General features: G+C 42.2%; 1 protein-coding gene across 2 annotated transcripts in view; it reads right to left on the bottom strand.

Moving 5' to 3' along the window:
- The window catches only part of rasgef1ba (RasGEF domain family, member 1Ba), a 70,335-nt gene that overhangs the window by 40,456 nt on the left and 6,433 nt on the right, over positions 1-23,446 (bottom strand). For both annotated transcript variants that reach the window (XM_036936503.2, XM_090191249.1), the window contains exons 2-4: positions 8,333-8,536; positions 7,785-7,907; positions 4,409-4,546 (exon numbers count right to left, since the gene is read on the bottom strand). In XM_036936503.2, the coding sequence (XP_036792398.2) occupies positions 4,409-4,546; positions 7,785-7,907; positions 8,333-8,530 (459 nt within the window). In that variant the 5' untranslated portion in view covers positions 8,531-8,536. The remainder of the gene's footprint in view (positions 1-4,408; positions 4,547-7,784; positions 7,908-8,332; positions 8,537-23,446) is intronic.

The raw sequence follows: 23,446 nt of genomic DNA, 5'->3' as shown, positions 1-23,446 counted from the left end.
TCAGTCAGTCAGTCAGTCTGTCTGTCTGTCTGTCTGTCTGTCTGTCTGTCTGTCTGTCTGTCTGTCTGTCTGTCTCACACACACACACACAGACAGACAGACAGACAGACAGACAGACAGACAGACAGACAGACAGACACACACAGACACACACAGACAGACACACACACACACACACAGACAGACAGACAGACAGACAGACAGACAGACACACACAGACAGACACACACAGACAGACAGACAGACAGACAGACAGACACACACAGACACACACAGACAGACACACACACAGACAGACAGACAGACAGACAGACAGACAGACACACACAGACAGACACACACAGACAGACAGACAGACAGACAGACAGACACACACAGACAGACAGACACACACAGACAGACAGACAGATTCCCAAGCCATGAGAAACCACTGAAATAATCATCAGTCATTCATAAGTCGGTTTTAAGTGTTCCCACGAACTAACAAAAATATAAACGCAACACGCAACAATTTCAAAGATGTTACTGAGTTTCAGTTCATATCAGGAAATCAGTCAATTAAAATGCATTAATTAGGCCCTCATCTATTTCACATGACTGGGCAGGGGCACAGCCATGGGTGGGTCTGGGAGGGCATAGGCCCACCCACTGAGGAGCCAGGCCCAGCCGATCAGAATGAGTTTTTCAACACACAAGGGCTTTATTACAGACAGAAATACTCCTCAGCACCCCCTCCGACGATACCGCAGGTGAAGAAGCAGGATGTGGAGGTCCTGAGCTGGCATGGTTAGACGTGGTCTGTGGTTGTGAGGCGATTTGTACGTACAGCCAAATTCTCTAAAACAATGTTGTATGGTAAAGAAATTAACATTAAATTCTCTGGCAACAGCTCTGGTGGACATTCCTGCAGTCAGCTTTCCTATTGCACGCTCCCTCAAAACTTGAGACATCTGTGGCATTGTGTGGTGTGACAACACTGCACATTTTAGAGGTATTTTATTGTCCCCAGCACAAGGTGCACTTGTGTAATGATCATGCTGTTTATTCAGCTTCTTGATATGCCACAACTGTCAGGTGGATGAATTATCTTGACAAAGGAGAAATGCTCACTAACAGGGATGTAGGTACCGTGTGGCTCAGTTGGCAGAGCACGGAGCGTGTAGTGCCAAGGTTGTGGGGTCGATTCCCATGGGGGACCAATACAAAGAAAATGTATGCAATCTACTGTAAATTGAGCGTTGACAAAAATGAAAAAGTTGAAATGTAAACAAATTTGGGCACAACATTTTCAGGGATCTTTTATCTCAGCTCATGGGACCAACACACAACATGGTGAGTTCATATTTGAATTCAGTATAGATTACTTAACCAAGTAAATAGCAGGGCTAGGATTAGCAGGGCTAGGATTAGCAGGGCTAGTTTTAGCAGGGCTAGTTTTAGCAGGGCTAGGTTCAGCAGGGCTAGGATTAGCAGGGCTAGGTTTAGCAGGGCTAGGATTAGCAGGGCTAGGATTAGCAGGGCTAGGTTTAGCAGGGCTAGGTTTAGCAGGGCTAGGATTAGCAGGGCTAGGTTTAGCAGGGCTAGGTTTAGCAGAGCTAGGATTTGCAGGGCTAGGTTTAGCAGGGCTAGGATTTGCAGGGCTAGGTTTAGCAGGGCTAGAGACATCAGCTAGAGCTAGCTGCCCACTCTCTTGGTGCTTACACAGCCATGACTATATAAAACGGCAGCAGCAGTGGTACTGTTATAAACAGCAGCCGTGGTGGTACTGAGGTGCAGGTTCTGGTTCCAGTTCTACATCCATCTAAATGGACAAGATAACAGAAGAGAAGTCATAGGAAGAAATCCTTGTAAAACCATAATTGAAAACATCCTGTGGAGGAAACCAAGGCTGTGTATCCCAAATGGCCCTATGGGCACTGGTCAAAAGTAGTGTACCATAAATGGGATAGAGTGTGATTTGGGATGGAACCAAGCAAACCAGTAGTAAGCCTGTGACATTCAAGTCAGCAGTAGTGGAACAATTCAACTGCAGCCTAAGGAAGAGCAGAGCAGCAGAGTTGAATTGACAAAAAGTTGCCTGCCGGGCCTGTGGAACAATAGCTCTTTTCTTTTGATTCGGCCAGGCAAAAATATATATATAATGCTTCCTGGCACGAGCAACCTCCCACCCCATCACACTACCCTACTCCATCACACTACCCTACTCCATCACAGTACCCTACACCATCACACTACCCTACTCCATCACACTACCCTACTCCATCACACTACCCTACACCATCACACTACCTTACTCCATCACACTACCCTACTCCATCACACTACCCTACTCCATCACACTACCCTACTCCATCACACTACCCTACTCCATCACACTACCCTACTCCATCACACTACCCTACTCCATCACAGTACCCTACACCATCACCACTACCCTACACCATCACACTACCTTACTCCATCACACTACCCTACTCCATCACACTACCCTACTCCATCACACTACCCTACTCCATCACACTACCCTACACCATCACACTACCCTACTCCATCACACTACCCCCCCCCACCCCATCACACTACCCTACTCCATCACACTACCCCCCCACCCCATCACACTACCCTACTCCATCACACTACCCCCCCACCCCATCACACTACCCTACTCCATCACACTAACCCCCCCACCCCATCACACTACCCTACTCCATCACACTACCCCCCCCACCCCATCACACTACCCTACTCCATCACACTAACCCCCCCACCCCATCACACTACCCTACTCCATCACACTAACCCCCCCACCCCATCACACTACCCTACTCCATCACACTAACCCCCCCACCCCATCACACTACCCTACTCCATCACACTAACCCCCCCCACCCCATCACACTACCCTACTCCATCACACTACCCTACTCCATCACACTACCCCCCCACCCCATCACACTACCCTACTCCATCACACTACCCTACTCCATCACACTACCCTACTCCATCACACCCAGCCCATCACACTACCCTACTCCATCACACTACCCTACTCCATCACACCCAGCCCATCACACTATCCCCCCACCCCATCACACTACCCTACTCCATCACACCCAGCCCATCACACTAACCCCCCCATCCCATCACACCCAGCCCAACACACTAGCCCACCCACACTATCACACTACCCCACCCACACCATCACACTACCCTACTATATCACACTACCCCACCTACTCCATCACACTACCCTACTCCATCACACTACCCCAACCAACCCCATCACACTAACCCCCCACGCCCTGAAAGCTCTAGCACTAGTCTGGCTCCAACAGGCTAATCCAAGGTAAATATAACCAACTATGCTAATTAGCTAGGCTAATCCAAGGTAAATATAACCAACTATGCTAATTAGCTAGGCTAATCCAAGGTAAATATAACCAACTATGCTAATTAGATCGGCTAATCAAAAGGTAAATATAACCAACTATGCTAATTAGCTAGGCTAATCCAAGGTAAATATAACCAACTATGCTAATTAGCTAGGCTAATCCAAGGTAAATATAACCAACTATGCTAATTAGCTCAGCTAATCCAAGGTAAATATAACAAACTAGGCTAATTAGCTAGGCCAATCCAAGGTAAATATAACCAACTATGCTAATTAGCTAGGCTAATCCAAGGTAAATATAACCAACTAGGCTAATTAGCTCGGCTAATTCAAGGTAAATATAACTAACTATGCTAATTAGCTAGGCCAATCCAAGGTAAATATAACCAACGAGGCTAATTAGCTAGGCTAATCCAAAGTAAATATAACCAACTAGGCTAATTAGCTAGGCTAATCCAAGGTAAATATAACCAACTAGGCTAATTAGCTAGGCTAATCCAAGGTAAATATAACCAACTAGGCTAATTAGCTAGGCTAATCCAAGGTAAATATATCCATATGTTGAAGAACATTTTCATGATTTTCCTGTGTATAATATATATTTCCACACTATGAGGTTGGAATAATACTGTGGAATTGTGAAAATGATGATAATGTCAACGCGATAAATTAGTTAATAGACCAATAAGAATTCCAAACCTCTTTGCCAATAACAGCTAGATTTCTGTTTTCACCTCCCCACTCAGACCACTCACAGACAGTCCTAGTAACACTCTTGCTTGAGAAATTGCAGTTTGGTAAGAAGCCATTCTTGTTTCTTTTTGAGCATTTTCATTGAAAACCTTCACAGTAAGATACTTATCTTTTCCCCCTGACCAGGTTGGCGGCGTTGGAGGACTGACTAACTTGTCTTTGTTAGATGTGCACTCTATTCCCTGTGTCTAATGTTCTCCTGGCCTCACAGTGAATTTCCATTCGGGGGACAATACCGTTTTTAAAAAAATAACCTGGCTGTACCTCATCTCCTGAGGCCATGCGTTGGGTTAACTCCTTCAGGCTCCTCATCATCCTCTCGTCTCTGTAGTCGTAAGGGAACGTCTCTGTCCACTCCTGGAGCAGCTGGAGGATCCTGGGAGCCAACTTCCTGATCCTCATCTGAAAGATACACATACAAAATATACTCATGGTCATTTAAGTAACACCCGAGCCTGTAAATTAATATATACATTAATCTGAGAGCAGAAACACTCAACATATATCTGCTAAATCAACTGATGTACGGTTGCAAAAGGTTATAAAGTATATTAAGGTTAAGAAGTATATTAAGGTTAAGAAGTATATTAAGGTTAAGAAGTATATTAAGGTTATAAAGTATATTAAGGTTAAGAAGTATATTAAGGTTATGAAGTATATTAAGGTTAAGAAGTATATTAAGGTTAATAAGTATATTAAGGTTAAGAAGTATATTAAGGTTAAGAAGTATATTAAGGTTAAGAAGTATATTAAGGTTAAGAAGTATATTAAGGTTATAAAGTATATTAAGGTTAAGAAGTATATTAAGGTTATAAAGTATATTAAGGTTAAGAAGTATATTAAGGTTAAGAAGTATATTAAGGTTAAGAAGTATATTAAGGTTAAGAAGTATATTAAGGTTAAGAAGTATATTAAGGTTAAGAAGTATATTAAGGTTTATAAGTATATTAAGGTTAAGAAGTATATTAAGGTTAAGAAGTATATTAAGGTTAAGAAGTATATTCATTAAGAAGTATAATAGCATGAAGGAGTATAGCTAACTTAGTACTATATAGGTAATAAAAAATAGCTAGTATGGTATAATTGAATCTAACTAATAGAGCATAGTTGATAGAGTATAGAATTATACAATATAGCTAATATTGTATAATACAATATAGCTAATATAAAATAGCTACTATAGTATAATAGAATCTAGCTAAAAGAGTATAGTAAAAAAATCATCTAGCTAATACAGCATAATATAATCAAGCTAATTGAGTATATTATAATCGGATTAAGCTAATATAGCATAATATAATCAAGTTAATAGAGTATAGTGTAATAGAATATAGTTAATAGAGTATAGCATAATATAGATAATATAGTATAGTATGATATAACTAATATAGTATAGTATAGTATAACATAGCTAATATAGCATAGTATAATATAGCTAATAGAGCATAGTATAATATAGCAAATAAAATATAGTATAATATAGCTAATAGAGCATAGTATAATATAGCTAATATAGCATAGTATAATATAGCTAATAGAGCATAGTATAATATAGCAAATAAAATATAGTTTAATATAGCTAATAGAGCATAGTATAATATAGCTAATAGAGCATAGTATAATATAGCTAATAGAGTATAGTATAATATAGCTAATATAGCATAGTATAATATAGCTAATAGAGCATAGTATAATATAGCTAATAGAGCATAGTATAGTATAGCTAATATAGTATAGTATAATATAGCTAATAGAGCATAGTATAATATAGCTAATAGAGCATAGTATAATATAGCTAATAGAGCATAGTATAGTATAGCTAATATAGTATAGTATAGTATAACATAGCTAATATAGCATAGTATAATATAGCTAATAGAGTATAGTATAGTATAGCTAATATAGTATAGTATAATATAATATAGCTAATAGAGCATAGTATAATATAGCTAATAGAGCATAGTATAATATAGCTAATAGAGCATAGTATAATATAGCTAATATAGCATAGTATAATATAGCTAATAGAGCATAGTATAATATAGCTAATAGAGCATAGTATAGTATAGCTAATATAGTATAGTATAGTATAACATAGCTAATATAGTATAATATAATATAGCTAATATAGTATAGTATAGTATAGTATAGCTAATATAGTATAATATAATATAGCTAATATAGTATAGTATAATATAGCTAATAGAGCATAGTATAATATAGCTAATAGAGCATAGTATAGTATAGTATAGCTAATATAGTATAATATAATATAGCTAATATAGTATAGTATAGTATAGTATAGCTAATATAGTATAGTATAATATAGCTAATAGAGCATAGTATAATATAATATAGCTAATATAGTATAATATAATATAGCTAATATAGTATAGTATAGTATAGTATAGCTAATATAGTATAATATAATATAGCTAATATAGTATAGTATAGTATAGTATAGCTAATATAGTATAATATAATATAGCTAATAGAGCATAGTATAATATAGCTAATAGAGCATAGTATAATATAGCTAATAGAGCATAGTATAATATAGCTAATATAGCATAGTATAATATAGCTAATAGAGCATAGTATAATATAGCTAATAGAGCATAGTATAGTATAGCTAATATAGTATAGTATAGTATAACATAGCTAATATAGCATAGTATAATATAGCTAATAGAGTATAGTATAGTATAGCTAATATAGTATAGTATAATATAATATAGCTAATAGAGCATAGTATAATATAGCTAATAGAGCATAGTATAATATAGCTAATAGAGTATAGTATAGTATAGCTAATATAGTATAGTATAATATAATATAGCTAATAGAGCATAGTATAATATAGCTAATAGAGCATAGTATAGTATAGCTAATAGAGCATAGTATAATATAGCTAATAGAGCATAGTATAATATAGCTAATAGAGCATAGTATAATATAGCTAATAGAGTATAGTATAGTATAGCTAATATAGTATAGTATAGTATAACATAGCTAATATAGCATAGTATAATATAGCTAATAGAGTATAGTATAGTATAGCTAATATAGTATAGTATAATATAATATAGCTAATAGAGCATAGTATAATATAGCTAATAGAGCATAGTATAATATAGCTAATAGAGCATAGTATAATATAGCTAATAGAGCATAGTATAATATAGCTAATAGAGTATAGTATAGTATAGCTAATATAGTATAGTATAGTATAACATAGCTAATATAGCATAGTATAATATAGCTAATAGAGTATAGTATAGTATAGCTAATATAGTATAGTATAATATAATATAGCTAATAGAGCATAGTATAATATAGCTAATAGAGCATAGTATAATATAGCTAATAGAGCATAGTATAATATAGCTAATAGAGTATAGTATAATATAGCTAATAGAGTATAGTATAATATAGCTAATAGAGCATAGTATAATATAGCTAATAGAGCATAGTATAGTATAATATAGCCACTAGAGTATAGTATAATATAGCTAATAAAGTATAGTATAGTATAATATAGCTAATAGAGTATAGTATAGTATAATATAGCTAATAGAGTATAGTATAGTATAATAGAGCAGCTATAATAGAGTATAGTATAATGGAGGTATAGTGTTACCTTGTCTGCCTGAGGGTCACTCAGTCTCTGCTGCTCCACACACAGGTGACACACCCTGGACATGAGCTCGTAGGGGTGGATAAATAGACGAGAGGAGAGCAGGAAGGTGAAAGAGTACGTCATCTGTGGAGAGAAGAGAAAGAGGGATGGAGGTAGAGAGCGGCGGAGCAGAGGAATTAAGAGAGGTGTCAATAACTTTAAGGGAATACAGAGTGGGTTTTCTCCTTTTGTGGACACTGGTTAAAGACAAGAGAAAGAGAGACGGTGAGACAGACAGACAGACAGACAGACAGACAGACAGACAGACAGACAGTGAGAGAGACACAGACAGACAGACAGACAGTGAGAGAGACACAGACAGACAGACAGACAGACAGACAGACAGACAGACAGACAGACAGACAGACAGACAGACAGACAGACAGACAGACAGACAGTGAGAGAGACACAGACAGACAGACAGACAGACAGACAGACAGACAGTGAGAGACAGACAGACAGTGAGAGAGACACGACAGACAGAGACAGACAGAGACAGTGTTACTCACGTCAGGGTAGTAGTCCATACTAGGGACCAGGTGGTGTATGAGGGCCTCCAGTGAGCCCGACACAAGGGCGTTGTCACGGTAACACAGTCCTGCGTTACCGTATCCCTCCTCCTTGGTCTGGTTCGGACTCTGGTACAGGTTCTTATTGTTGTAACCCCTGGAGACCAGCATGCCGGTCAGCAGTGGCGTCTGAGGCATATTGTCCTGGGAGGAGGAAGAAGAAGAAGAAGGAAGGTTGGAAACACACATACACACCAATGGAGAGGTTGCAGGACAGGGTCACCCATTGGTGTGACAGGGTCAGGTGACCCATTGTCAGTGATGTATTGCTGAAAGTGAAAACAGAAGAGAGAGACTCTTCAGACCAATAGTCTTGTGATTAATTCTGATCTGTTATTCTGATATGACCTATAAAAAAGGGGTGGGGGGCTGAAAAAAATCAAACGTACAGTCAATAACACAATAGAACAATATGTCTACAGTGTGTGCAAATGGAGTAAGGAGGTAAGGCCATAAATAGGCCTATAGTGGCGAAGTAATTACAATTTAGCAGATTTACACTGGAGTGATACAGTGGGGCAAAAAAGTATTTAGTCAGCCACCAATTGTGCAAGTTCTCCCACTTAAAAATATGAGAGAGGCCTGTAATTTTCATCATAGGTACACTTCAACTATGACAGACAAAATGAGAAGAAAAATAAATCCAGAAAATCACATTGTAGGATTTTTAATGAATTTATTTGCAAATTATGGTGGAAATAAGTATTTATATGGGGCTTAGAAGTCAAGGATCGGTGGGATGGTCAGTTTTACGAGGGTATGTTTGGCAGCATCAGTGAAGGAGGCTTTGTTGCAAAATAAGAAGCCAAATCTAGATTTAATTTTGGATTGGAGATGCTTAATTTGAGTCTGGAAGGAGAGTTTACAGTCTAACCAGACACCTAGGTATTTATAGTTGTCCACATATTCAGTCAGAACCGTCCAGAGTAGTGATGCTAGTCGGGCGGGCAGGTGCGGGCAGCGATCGGTTGAAGAGCATGCATTTCATTTTACTAGCATTTAAGAGCAATTGGAGGCCACAGAAGGAGTGTTGTATGGCATTGAAGCTCATCTGGAGGTTTGTTAACACAGTGTCCAAAGAAGGACCAGAAGTATACAGAATGGTGTCGTCTACATAGAGGTGGATCAGATAATCACCAGCAGCAAGAGTGACATCATTGAGAAAAGAGAAAGGGAGTTTGCCCGAGAATTGAACCCTGTGGTACCCCCATAGAGACTGCCAGAGGTCCGGACAACACTGAACTCTATCTGAGAAGTAGTTATTGAACCAGTTTACATTGCCAAAGTACGTGAAATAGATAATAAACTAAAGTGAAATAAACAAAATAAAATTAACAGTAAACATTACACTCACAAAATGTCCAAATGTCATATTATGTCTATATACAGTGTTGTAACGACGTGCAAATGGTTAAAGTACAAAACATAAACATAAATAAACATAAATATGGGTTGTATTTACAGAGTTGTTTGTTCTTCACTGGTTGACCTTTTCTCATGGCAACAGGTCACAAATCTTACTGCGGTGATGTAACACTGTGGAATTTCACCCAGTAGATATGGGAGTTTATCAAAATTTGAATTGTTTTAAAATTCTTTGTGGATCTGTGTAATCTGAGGGAAATATGTCTCTAATATGGTCCTACATTGGGCAGGAGGTTAAGAAGTGCAGCTCAGTTTCCACCTCATTTTGTGGGCAGTGTGCACATAGCCTGTCTTCTCTTGAGAGCCATGTCTGCCTACGGCGGCCTTTCTCAATAGCAAGGCTATGCTCACTGAGTCTGTACATAGTCACTTAATTTTGCGTCAGTCACAGTGGTCAGGTATTCCGCTTCTGTGTACTCCCTGTTTAGGGCCAAATAGCATTCTAGTTTGTTCTGTTTTTTTTTGTCAATTCCAATGTGTAAAGTAATTATCTTTTTGGGTTGGGTCTAATTGTGTTGCTGTCCTGGGGCTCTGTAGGGTGTGTTTGTGTTTGTAAACAGAGCCCCAGGACCAGCTTGCTTAGGGGACTCTTCTCCAGGTTCATCTCTCTGTAGGTGATGGCTTTGTTATGGAAGGTTTGGGAATCGCTTCCTTTTAGGTGGTCTCTCTCCATGCTTCTACACCTGCATTGCATAGCCCCAGGACCAGCTTGTTATGGAAGGTTTGGGAAACACTTCCTTTTAGGTGGTTGTGGAATTTAAACGGCTCTTTTCTGGATTTTGATAATTAGCGGGTATCGGCCTAATTCTGCATGCTTTATTTTGTACACTGAGGATCTCTCCCCCACTCCCTCCCTCCAGAGCATTCATTATCAATGTACTGATAGAGTCAGGGGATATGATGAAAAAAACAACCAAACCTACACCAAGGCACATGTTATTGACCTAAAATAATGAACCAACCCAGTTTCTGGTTCCCCACCCGCCCCCTCAACAACACAGTGTATCTATTCACAGTAAACTTTATGACAAACAATAATGAGGCTAGTTCTGAAAACAGGAACTTCTAATTTCACACCAATTTCTCCACACACACACACACACACGAAATGTGTGAGACTCTCAGGAGACTGTACACTGTGAGAGTGTATTGTTCTGATTGGCCACAGGGCAACACTGCCCTATGACCCTACTTATCTGTTCCCACTGCACACACACACACACACACACACACACACACACACACACACACACACACACACACACACACACACACACACACACACACACACACACACACACACACACACACACACACACACACACACACACACACACACACACACACACACCCTGGTGATGACTGCATTGACTAATTCCCACTGAGAGGCCATGTGAGTATACAGTGCATTCAGAAAGTGTTCAGACCCCTTGACCTTTTTCCACATGTTTCATTACAGCATCATTCTAAAATGGATTAAAATCACCACTCATCAATCTACACACAATACCCAATAATGACAAAGCAAGTACAGTTTTTTTTTTTAAATTTGTGCAAATCTATTAAAATGTACATAAGTATTTGGACTCTTTACTCAGTACTTTGTTAAAGCACCTTTGGCAGTGATTACAGACTTGAGTCTTCTTGGGTATGACGCTACTGTCTTGGTACACCTGTATTTGGGGAGTTTCTCCCATTCTTCTCTGCAGATCCTCTCAAGCTCTGTCAGGTTGGATGGGGAGTGTCGCTGCACAGCTATTTTCAGGTCTCTCCAGAGATGTTTGATCGGGTTCAAGTCCGGGCTCTGGCTGGGCCACTCAAGGACATTTAGAGACTTGTCCCGAAGCCACTACTGCGTTGTCTTGGCTGTGTGCTTTGGGTCGCTGTCATGTTGGAAGGTGAAGCTTCACCCCAGTCTGAGGTCCTAAGCGCTGTGGAGCAGGTTTTCATCAAGGATCTCTCTGTACTTCACTCTGTTCATATTTTCCTTAATCCTGACGAGTCTCCCAGTCCCTGTCGCTGAAAAACATCCCCACAGCATGATGCTGCCACCACCATGCTTCACCGTAGGGATGATGCCACCACCATGCTTCACCGTAGGGATGGTGCCACCACCATGCTTCACCGCAGGGATGGTGCCACCACCATGCTTCACCGTAGGGATGATGCCACCACCATGCTTCACCGTAGGGATGGTGCCACCACCATGCTTCACCGTAGGGATGATGCCACCACCATGCTTCACCGTAGGGATGATGCCACCACCATGCTTCACCGTAGGGATGCTGCCACCACCATGCTTCACCGTAGGGATGGTGCCACCACCATGCTTCACCGTAGGGATGGTGACACCACCATGCTTCACCGTAAGGATGGTGCCACCACCATGCTTCACCGTAGGGATGGTGCCACCACCATGCTTCACCGTAGGGATGATGCCAGGTTTCCTCCATACGTGACTGTTACGTTCCCCAGTTCCTGTGTTGTGGTTTTGCTTGTGTGCGTCTTTCAGGAAATGGTTTCCTGAAATTCCCCCAAGCAGCTGATTGGTCGGCCCCATTGCTAATTGGAGCTGACCCCGCCCCCTCGTCAGGATACAGCTGTATCCCATTACAGACTCCTGCTCCAGCTATATAAGCCAGTGTTCTGTTGCTCAGGAGAGAGAGCTGAGGGTTATATCATATGCTAGTTTGTTGCTGAGAGAGCCGATTGTTATGTTCTGTGTTAGACGTGTTGCTGAGAGAGAGAGAGAGAGAGAGAGAGAGAGAGAGAGAGAGAGAGAGAGAGAGAGAGAGAGAGAGAGAGAGAGAGAGAGAGACAGAGACAGAGACAGAGAGAGACAGAGAGAGACAGAGAGAGAGAGAGAGATAGAGAGAGAGAGAGAGACAGAGACAGAGACAGAGACAGAGATAGAGAGAGAGAGAGAGAGAGAGACAGAGACAGAGACAGAGAGAGAGAGAGAGAGAGAGAGACAGAGACAGAGACAGAGACAGAGAGAGAGAGAGAGAGAGAGAGAGAGAGAGAGAGAGAGAGAGAGAGAGAGAGACAGAGACAGAGACAGAGACAGAGACAGAGACAGAGACAGAGACAGAGAGAGAGAGAGAGAGAGAGAGAGAGAGATAGAGAGAGAGAGAGAGACAGAGACAGAGACAGAGACAGAGATAGAGAGAGAGAGAGAGACAGAGACAGAGACAGAGACAGAGACAGAGACAGAGACAGAGACAGAGACAGAGACAGAGAGAGAGAGAGAGAGAGAGAGACAGAGACAGAGACAGAGACAGAGACAGAGAGAGAGAGAGAGAGAGAGAGAGAGAGAGAGAGAGAGAGAGAGAGAGAGAGACAGAGACAGAGACAGAGACAGAGACAGAGACAGAGACAGAGACAGAGAGAGAGAGAGAGAGAGAGAGAGAGATTCTTTAATGTCCTGAGTTGTTTCTCAGTTTTTTGTTGTGAAGTAGTTTGTATTATTGTGTTTAATTTGTTCCCAGGGGGGAAGGGGAAGGCACCTAGGGAGTGCTTAGGCAAGAGGCCCGCGGGCATACATATACCCGTAGTATATTCACTGTCTAGGCACACTAGGTAAGACCTGGGTGGACCACCCCCTGTATTTTGGTTAGGGCACCAGGTGGTGCTAAGTTAGATAAGTAGTGGGTAGGCAGGAGAGGGTAGGTTAGGTAAGTAGTGGGTAGGCAGGTAAGGTAGGAGAGGGTAGGTTAGGTAAGTAGTGGGTAGGCAGGTAAGATAGGAGAGGGTAGGTTAGGTAAGGAGTGGGTAGGCAGGTAAGGTAGGAGAGGGTGCGTTAGGTAAGTAGTGGGTAGGCAGGTAAGGTAGGAGAGGGTAGGTTAGGTAAGTAAGTAGTGGGTAGGCAGGTAAGGTAGGAGAGGGTAGGTTAGGTAAGTAGTGGGTAGGCAGGTAAGGTAGGAGAGGGTAGGTTAGGTAAGTAGTGGGTAGGTAGGAGGGGGGGCTTTGAGATTTACTTTCTTTGGTTCTGTCCAGCCCCTTTTCACCATATTACCGTGTGAAGGAATAAATTCCCTGTAAATGGTACATTTTCTGCCTTTGTCATCCTTACTCGCACCTACAGTCCCATACCTCTTTACCTCCACCTACAGCCCCATACCTCCACCTACAGTCCCATACCTCTATACCTCCACCTACAGTCCCATACCTCTATACCTCCACCTACAGTCCCATACCTCTATACCTCCACCTACAGTCCCATACCTCTTTACCTTCACCTACAGTCCCATACCTCTTTACCTCCACCTACAGTCCCATACCTCTATACCTCCACCTACAGTCCCATACCTCTTTACCTCCACCTACAGTCACATACCTCCACCTACAGTCACATACCTCTCTACCTCCACCTACAGTCACATACCTCTCTACCTCCACCTACAGTCCCATACCTCTCTACCTCCACCTACAGTCACATACCTCTCTACCTCCACCTACAGTCCCATACCTCTCTACCTCCATCTACAGTCCCATACCTCTTTACCTCCACCTACAGTCCCATACCTCTATACCTCCACCTACAGTCCCATACCTCTTTACCTCCACCTATAGTCCCATACCTCTTTACCTCCCCCTACAGTCACATACCTCTTTACCTCCACCTACAGTCCCATACCTCCACCTACAGTCCCATACCTCTTTACCTCCACCTACAGTCCCATACCTCCACCTACAGCCCCATACCTCCACCTACAGTCCCATACCTCTTTACCTCCACCTACAGTCCCATACCTCCACCTACAGTCCCATACCTCTTTACCTCCACCTACAGTCCCATACCTCCACCTACAGTCCCATACCTCCACCTACAGTCCCATACCTCTATACCTCCACCTACAGTCCCATACCTCTTTACCTCCATGGGGAGTTGAGTTGTAGCAGGGTGTTAACTAGCAGGCGTATGTAACTGTGACGCTTGGCATTCAGGTCAAAGAGTTCAATCGTGGTTTTATCAGACCAGAGAATCTTGTTTCTCATGGTCTGAGAGTCCAGCCCAAGCGGGCTGTCATGTGCCTTTTACTGAGGATTGGCTTCCGTCTGGCCACTCTACCATAAAGGCTTGATTGGTGGAGGGCTGCGGGACACGGTTGTCCTTCTGGAAGGTTCCCCATCTCCACAGAGGAACTCTGGAACTCTCTGTCAGAGTGACCATCGGGTTCTTGGTCACCTCCCTGACCAAGGTCCTTCACATCGATTTCTCAGTTTGGCCGGGAGGCCAGCTCTAGGTAGAGTCTTGGTATTTCCAAACTTTTCCATTGAAAAATGATGGAGGCCACTGTGTTCTTGGGGACCTTCAATGCTGCAGAAATGTTTTGGTACCCTTCCCCAGATCTGTGCCACGACACAATCCTGTCTCAGAGCTCTACGGACAATTCGTTCGACCTCATGGCTTGGTTTTTGCTCTGACATGCACTGTCAGACCTTATATAGAGGTCTGGGACCTTATATAGAGAGGTGTGTGCCTTTCCAAATAAATTACCAATATATTGATTTTACCACAGGTGGACTCCAATCAAGTTGTAGAAAGATCTCAGGGATGATCAATGGAAACAGGATGCACCTGAGCTGAATTTTGAGTCTCATAGGAAAGGGACTGAATACTAAAGTTAATAAGGTATTTCTGTTAATACTTTTAATACGTAAAAAAAATACTGTGTGTGATGTTATTGAGTGTGTGTGTGTGTGTGTGTGTGTGTGTGTGTGTGTGTGTGTGTGTGTGTGTGTACGTGTGTGTGTGTGTGTGTGTACGTGTGTGTGTGTGTGTGTGTACGTGTGTGTGTGTGTGTGTGTGTGTGTGTGTGTGTGTGTGTGTGTGTGTGTGTGTACGTGTGTGTGTGTGTGTGTGTGTACGTGTGTGTGTGTGTGTGTGTGTGTGTGTGTGTGTGTGTGTGTGTGTTATTGAGTGAGAGACTGTGTGTGATGTTATTGAGTGTATGTGTGTGTGTGTGTGATGTTATTGAGTGAGAGACTGTGTGTGTGTGTGTGTGTGTGTGTGTGTGTGTGTGTGTGTGTGTGTGATGTTATTGAGTGAGAGACTGTGTGTGATGTTATTGAGTGTATGTGTGATGTTATTGAGTGAGAGACTGTGTGTGTGTGTGTGTGTGTGTGTGTGTGTGTGTGTGTGTGTGTGTGTGTGTGTGTGTGTGTGTGTGTGTGTGTGATGTTATTGAGTGAGAGACTGTGTGTGATGTTATTGAGTGTATGTGTGTGTGTGTGTGATGTTATTGAGTGAGAGACTGTGTGTGTGTGTGTGTGTGTGTGATGTTATTGAGTGAGAGACTGTGTGTGATGTTATTGAGTGTGTGTGTGTGATGTTATTGAGTGAGAGACTGTGTGTGTGTGTGTGTGTGTGTGTGTGTGTGTGTGTGTGTGTGTGTGTGTGTGTGTGTGTGTGTGTGTGTGTGTGTGTGTGTGATTGCCCCTTTGACTGTTTATCTGCCCTTCCTCTCTGGGATTCTAAGCTGAGTCCCAATCACCTGGCTGCAGTGATATGCCAACACACACCTTCTCTGTACCAGGGACTCCATCACAAATGCCAGTCAAACAGTCTGGGGTGGCAGGGTAGCCTAGAGGTTAGAGCGTTGGACTAGCAGCGGGAAGGTTGCGAGTTCAAATCCCCGAGCTGACAAGGTATAAATCTGTTGTTCTGCCCCTGAACAGGCAGTTAACCCACTGTTCCTAGGCCGTCATTGAAAATAAGAATTTGTTCTTAACTGACTTGCCTGGTTAAATAAAGACTGCTGGAGTCTCCTATCCCAGGAAAGAGCATTCTCCCTTGGGCACTACACAATGGGGTCTTTGACTGGACAGGCACACACTCACACCATATCCTTTATTCAGAGTAGCATAATGATTTACACACAGAGAGAGAGGGAGAAGTCAGGGCCTGTGTATTTGTTGTACCAGGTGTCTCACGGTGAGAGGGAGATCATGAGACAACTCACAGAGAGAGAGAAGTCAGAGCCTGTGTATTTGTTGTACCAGGTGTCTCACGGTGAGAGGGAGATCATGAGACAACTCACAGAGAGAGAGAAGTCAGAGCCTGTGTATTTGTTGTACCAGGTGTCTCACGGTGAGAGGGAGATCATGAGACAACTCACAGAGAGAGAGAAGTCAGAGCCTGTGTATTTGTTGTACCAGGTGTCTCACGGTGAGAGGGAGATCATGAGACAACTCACAGAGAGAGAGAAGTCAGAGCCTGTGTATTTGTTGTACCAGGTGTCTCACGGTGAGAGGGAGATCATGAGACAACTCACAGAGAGAGAGAGAAGTCAGAGCCTGTGTATTTGTTGTACCAGGTGTCTCACGGTGAGAGGGAGATCATGAGACAACTCACAGAGAGAGAGAGAGAGAAGTCAGAGCCTGTGTATTTGTTGTACCAGGTGTCTCACGGTGAGAGGGAGATCATGAGACAACTCACAGAGAGACTTGAGATTCACCATAAATAACCATTCACCATTCATAACACAAAATCTACATTTTCATGGTATTAAATGATACAGAGATCGGTGGATTTTTTTTAACGTGACACTGTCTGTAGATTCATTCCATACAATTAAAATGACTAAGCAACATCATGAAATGCCACACTCTGAGGTCCTGTCTAATGGACCAGAGGTTTCTCTCTCAGTCCCTTGTGTCCATAACAGCCTCTGCCAAAACAAATGCATGTGTGTATGAATGTGTGCGAAGTGCACGACTGCACACGCTCTCTCACACACACACACACACTCACACAGGACACACACTCACACAGGACACACACTCACACAGGACACACACTCACACAGGACACAAGCCTCCATGGATGGAAAGATTAGGGATGCTTAAATAGTCTGCTCTGCCCCCCCATCCTGAAACATTTTCTCCTCTCCTTCCTTATCTTCTCTCCTCCTCCTCCATCCCCTCCCCTCCTCTCCTCTTCTCTTCTCTTCTTCTCTCCTCCTCCTCCCCTCTTCTGCCCTCCTCCCCTCCCTTCCCCTCACCTCCTCCTCCCCTCTTCTCCCCTCCTCTCCTCTCCTTCCCTCCTCTCTTCTCTCCTCCTCTTCTCCCCTCCTCTCCTACCCTCCTCTCTTCCCCTCTCCTCTCCTCTTCTCTCCTCCCCTCCTCTCCTACCCTCCTCTCTTCTCTCCTCCCCTCCTCTCCTACCCTCCTCTCTTCTCTCCTCCCCTCCTCTCCTACCCTCCTCTCTCTTCCCCTCTTCTCTCCTCTCCTCTCCTTCTCTCCTCCCCTCTCCTCCCCTCCTCTCCTCTCTTCTCCTACCCTCCTCTCTCTTCCCCTCTTCTCTCCTCTCCTCTCCTCTCTTCCCCTCTTCTCTCCTCCCCTGTTCTCCCCTCCTCTCCTCTCCTCTGCCCTCCTCTCCCCCCCTCTTCTCTCCTCCCCTGTTCTCCTCTCCTCTCCTCCCCTCCTCTCTTCTCCCTGGCTGAAGTAGATGCCAGCTGCAGCCTGAACAACTGTTTTCCCCTGTTCTCCTCTCCTCTCCTCCCCTCTCCTCTCCTCCCCTCCTCTCCTCTCTTCTCTCCTCTCTTCTCCCCTCCTCTCTTCTCCTACCCTCCTCTCTCTTCCCCTCTTCTCCCCTCCTCTCCTCTCCTCCCCTCCTCTCCTCTCCTCCTCTCTTCTCTCCTCTCCTCCTCTCCTCCCCTCCTCTCTTCTCCCTGGCTGAAGTAGATGCCAGCTGCAGCCTGAACAACTGTTTTCCCCTGTTCTCCTCTCCTCTCCTCCCCTCTCCTCTCCTACCCTCCTCTCTCTTCCCCTCTTCTCCCCCCCTCTCCTCTCCTCCCCTCTCCTCTCCCCCCTCTCCTCTCCTCCCCCCTCCTCCTCTCCTCTCCTCCTCTCCTCCCCTCCTCTCTTCTCCCTGGCTGAAGTAGATGCCAGCTGCAGCCTGAACAGCTGTTTTAATCCTAGAAAAGTGTCAAACAAATCGAGAGACGATCGATTATACGAAGCGAGAAACTCCAGATGTCAAGAGCTACGTTCCAAGTGGCACTTTATTCCCTATACAGTGCGTTACTTACCCTATGGGTCCTGGTCAACAGTAGTGCACTATGTAGGGAATAGGGTGTCACTTGGGACACGAGCCACGTGTCAACTCCTCAGCTGAAGGAGATAGCACGCTGCTGGTGGTTTGGTTCAGCTCCTGGCTGGGTGATAGAGGAACCAAAAACTAAAGACCAGATTGGTTATTGTGGTGGTTGTGATTGTGACCTCACTGGCTGTGTGGTTGTGACTGTGATCTCACTGGCTGTGTGATTGTGATTGTGACCTCACTGGCTGTGTGGTTGTGATTGTGACCTCACTGTCTGTGTGGTTGTGATTGTGACATCACTGGCTGTGTGGTTGTGATTGTGACCTCACTGGCTGTGTGGCCATCTGTTTTTAAGCACTACGATGAGGAAAACCATATCAACGGAGGTATTCTTCAGTAACTAAACCCCCAGAATCTTTATTTAACAAGGTAAATCAGGAACACATTCCCGTGCACAATGACTTCCTGAATGAGAACGACAGTAATCATCTCTTTAAATACCACATGTATCATTACCCTACATTCACACCAACACCAATCTGTCCCCAGTCATTCATTGGCTCTCTTATTAATAACACTACACTGACAACTCATCATCACATGCCAAGTCACTCCTCTGGGTGACTAGTGCAAAACACACACACACACACACACACACACACACACACACACTTGGTCGATAACCTAAAGTCAAGATATCTGCAGTGCAGTTTAGAGCACGAGGGGGACTTTCTCCCTACGCTGAAACTAGTGGACACTTCTGCAAATAAGAAGAAGGGAAAAAAATATGTTTTACCAACATGTGACAGAGAGCCAGACACAGATGGGATATGGAAAGCTATGATCACACACATTAATTCCATGTATTCCTTGTCATGAATGTTTCTGGCCTGATATAGAAGCCATGGCATGCCAATAATAGCCCCCAGCCCCCCCCCTCCAAAGTAATAATAGCCTACCCCCCAAGTATTGCAGGATGAAATCTCTTGACGCACCATCGTTTTTGAAATGTCCAAATGTTTTTTAAACAAGCAATACTTAGCAACAAGAATAATATGGCAACTACTGTATAAAAAACAACAACATAATATTAATAATTTATAATTATATCATTTATAATTAATAACTACTAATAGGCCTACAACTTAAAGCTCAGATGCACTGGTAGGATAGTCAAAATGTTTGCCTGCCGACAGTATGTAGCACCTCGCGACACCGGCGGCAGTCAATCTCTTTTGTGTTCACACAGCAAAGACCTTGGAGTCGTCAGTCACTCAGCCTTGTTGACATACTCCAAGCCAGAAGGTGGCAGTAGCGTTGTTTGGCAATGCATATCTTCTGTGCGTATTGCTTACGGTCTAGATTCCAAGCTGTCTGCGCTAATGTTGCTATTTTGTAGAAAATCCTTGTTGTTACTAGCCAGATGGCCACAGCTAGATAACTACCTGGCAAGATGATGAAGAAACCATTTAATTCACTCTACAGCCTTATTCTTAACTGGATAAAAATCCCTCATCAATCTACACACAATACCCCATAACGACAAAGCAAAAACAGGTTTTTAGATATTTTTGCAAATTCATTAAAAAAAAGAATAAAATGAAATATCACATTTGCATAAGTATTCAGACCCTTTACTCAGTACTTTGTTGAAGATCCTTTGGGGTATGACGCTACAAGCTTGGCACACCTGTATTTGGGGTGTTTCTCCCATTCTTCTCTGCAGATCCTCTCAAGCTCTGTCAGGTTGGATGGGGAGTGTCACTGAACAGCTATTTTCAGGTCTCTCCAGAGATGTTCGATCGGGTTCAAGTCCGGGCTCTGGCTGGGCCACACAAGGACATTGAGACTTGTCCTGAAGCCACTCCTGCTTTGTCTTGGCTGTGTGCTTAGGGTCGCTGTCATGTTGGAAGGTGAACCTTCACCCCAGTCTGAGGTCCTGAACGCTCTGGAGCAGGTTTTCATCAAGGATCTAAAGGATCTGTGCTTTGCTCCGTTCATCTTTCCCTCGATCCTGACTAGTCTCCCAAAAAAAATGTTTTTTCCCCAGATCTGTTCCTGTCTCAGAGCTCTACGTACAATTCCTTTGACCTCATGGCTTGGTGTTTGCTCTGACATGCACTGTCAACTGTGGGGCCTTTTATATAGACAGGTGTGCGCGTTTCCAAATCATGTCCAATCAATTGAATTTACCACAGGTGGACTCCAATCAAGTTGTAGAAACATCTTAAGGAAAGATCAACGGAAACAGGATGCACCTGAGTTCAATTTCGAGTCTCATTGCAAAGTGTCTGAACTCTTATGTAAATAAGGTATTTCTGTGCTGTTGCAAACTAAATACTAGCTAGAAACAAGAGGAAATCATGTGTTTAATAAAATAATAGACTCTTAGATTAAAAAAGGGGGTTCTAGATCAAACATTTATAAAAGGTCATTTAAAATGTGTACTTCCATTCAAACATTTATTTTATTTATTAAAGTCAGTCCAGCATGAGGATCCAAAACGACAGTGGTTGAACAGGCAAATAGCCTACCAATATTATATTTATTAAAGTTGAAATGTGTCACTTTTTGGGCGACGCAACCAAATTCACATAGAAATGTTAATTGAAAGCAAGTCTAAGAAGTGGTAGATTGGTTCTATATGCGGAATTTCTATGCTTCCCGTTTATAAAATGTTGCTTTTGCGTCTTTCACTTTCGGTTTTGTACATACAATATTTGTGGTTATTGAAAATATATTTCACAGCAGTTTAGATGGTACAATTATTCTCTACACTAAACTTGCTTGTTTTGTCACAAACTGAAAATTAGGCAAAACTAATTAGAACTTCAACAACCAGGAAATGACGGAACGATTTCTGCACATTGAATCTTTAAGGTAAGCAAAGTTGATTATTTAATTCAAATATATGAAGCCAAAGTCATGTGATAAATTATAGGCTAGATAAATAAAGTTGTATTAGAATTTAAGCACCGTTTGTAAGATAGCTAGCTATCTAGCTTAGACAGGAAAAAGGTAACGGTAAGCTACTTTAATTAGCCACTTTACACACTAACCAGCTAACTCTTATTATTTGTTATTATGTAATATGCCAAATAGAGCTACATATCATGCCTGACATTGGCAATTAGCTAATGGTTCCTTTTATTTCAGTATTCAGATGAGAGGACTATTACAGTAGATGACCACTGACCTCTTGAATGCATGTTATGAACAGTGGGCTGACTGAGAGGATGTATCTACATTATGTATGATAAGTCATGGTGATTCAAAAGTCTAGTTATTCATGACATGATTTTTAACACACTATCTATGTCTTGCTCAGTCTGGCAGTAACCCAGAACGATCAGAGACAGAGGATCTCTCTTCCGGTTGTTGCTGACAACAACTGCATGCAAGTTGTCATTCTATCTTTTGACTTAACTCATGTTTATTCCTGAGGATTAACTCGTGTTTATTCCTGAAGATTAACTCATGTTTATTCCTGAGGATTAACTCGTGTTTATTCCTGAAGATTAACTCGTGTTTATTCCTGAAGATTAACTCATGTTTATTCCTGAAGATTAACTCATGTTTATTCCTGAAGATTAACTCGTGTTTATTCCTGAAGATTAACTCGTGTTTATTCCTGAAGATTAACTCGTGTTTATTCCTGAAGATTAACTCGTGTTTATTCCTGAAGATTAACTTGTGTTTATTCCTGAAGATTAACTCATGTTTATTCCTGAAGATTAACTCGTGTTTATTCCTGAAGATTAACTCGTGTTTATTCCTGAAGATTAACTCATGTTTATTCCTGAAGATTAACTCATGTTTATTCCTGAAGATTAACTCGTGTTTATTCCTGAGGATTAACTCATGTTTATTCCTGAAGATTAACTAATGTTTATTCCTGAAGATTAACTCATGTTTATTCCTGAGGATTAACTCGTGTTTATTCCTGAAGATTAACTGAAGATTCCTGAAGATTAACTCATGTTTATTCCTGAAGATTAACTCGTGTATATTCCTGAAGATTAACTCATGTTTATTCCTGAAGATTAACTCATGTTTATTCCTGAAGATTAACTCGTGTTTATTCCTGAGGATTAACTCATGTTTATTCCTGAAGATTAACTAATGTTTATTCCTGAAGATTAACTCATGTTTATTCCTGAGGATTAACTCGTGTTTATTCCTGAAGATTAACTGAAGATTCCTGAAGATTAACTAATGTTTATTCCTGAAGATTAACTCATGTTTATTCCTGAAGATTAACTCATGTTTATGCTCCTTTGTTCTTCTTAACCCATACTGTACTGTTCTATAGAGAAGTATGCCAGACAACAACCCATACTGTACTGTTCTATAGAGAAGTCTGCCAGACAACCCATACTGTACTGTTCTATAGAGAAGTCAGCCAGACAACAACCCATACTGTACTGTTCTATAGAGAAGTCAGCCAGACAACCCATACTGTACTGTTCTATAGAGAAGTCAGCCAGACAATAACCCATACTGTACTGTTCTATAGAGAAGTCAGCCAGACAACCCATACTGTACTGTTCTATAGAGAAGTCAGCCAGACAACAACCCATACT

This window comes from Oncorhynchus mykiss, chromosome 11, assembly GCF_057628025.1.
Source record: "Oncorhynchus mykiss isolate SJ-2025 chromosome 11, ASM5762802v1, whole genome shotgun sequence".
Lineage (NCBI taxonomy): Eukaryota > Metazoa > Chordata > Actinopteri > Salmoniformes > Salmonidae > Oncorhynchus > Oncorhynchus mykiss.
This window is presented reverse-complemented; position numbering and strand designations above follow the sequence as displayed.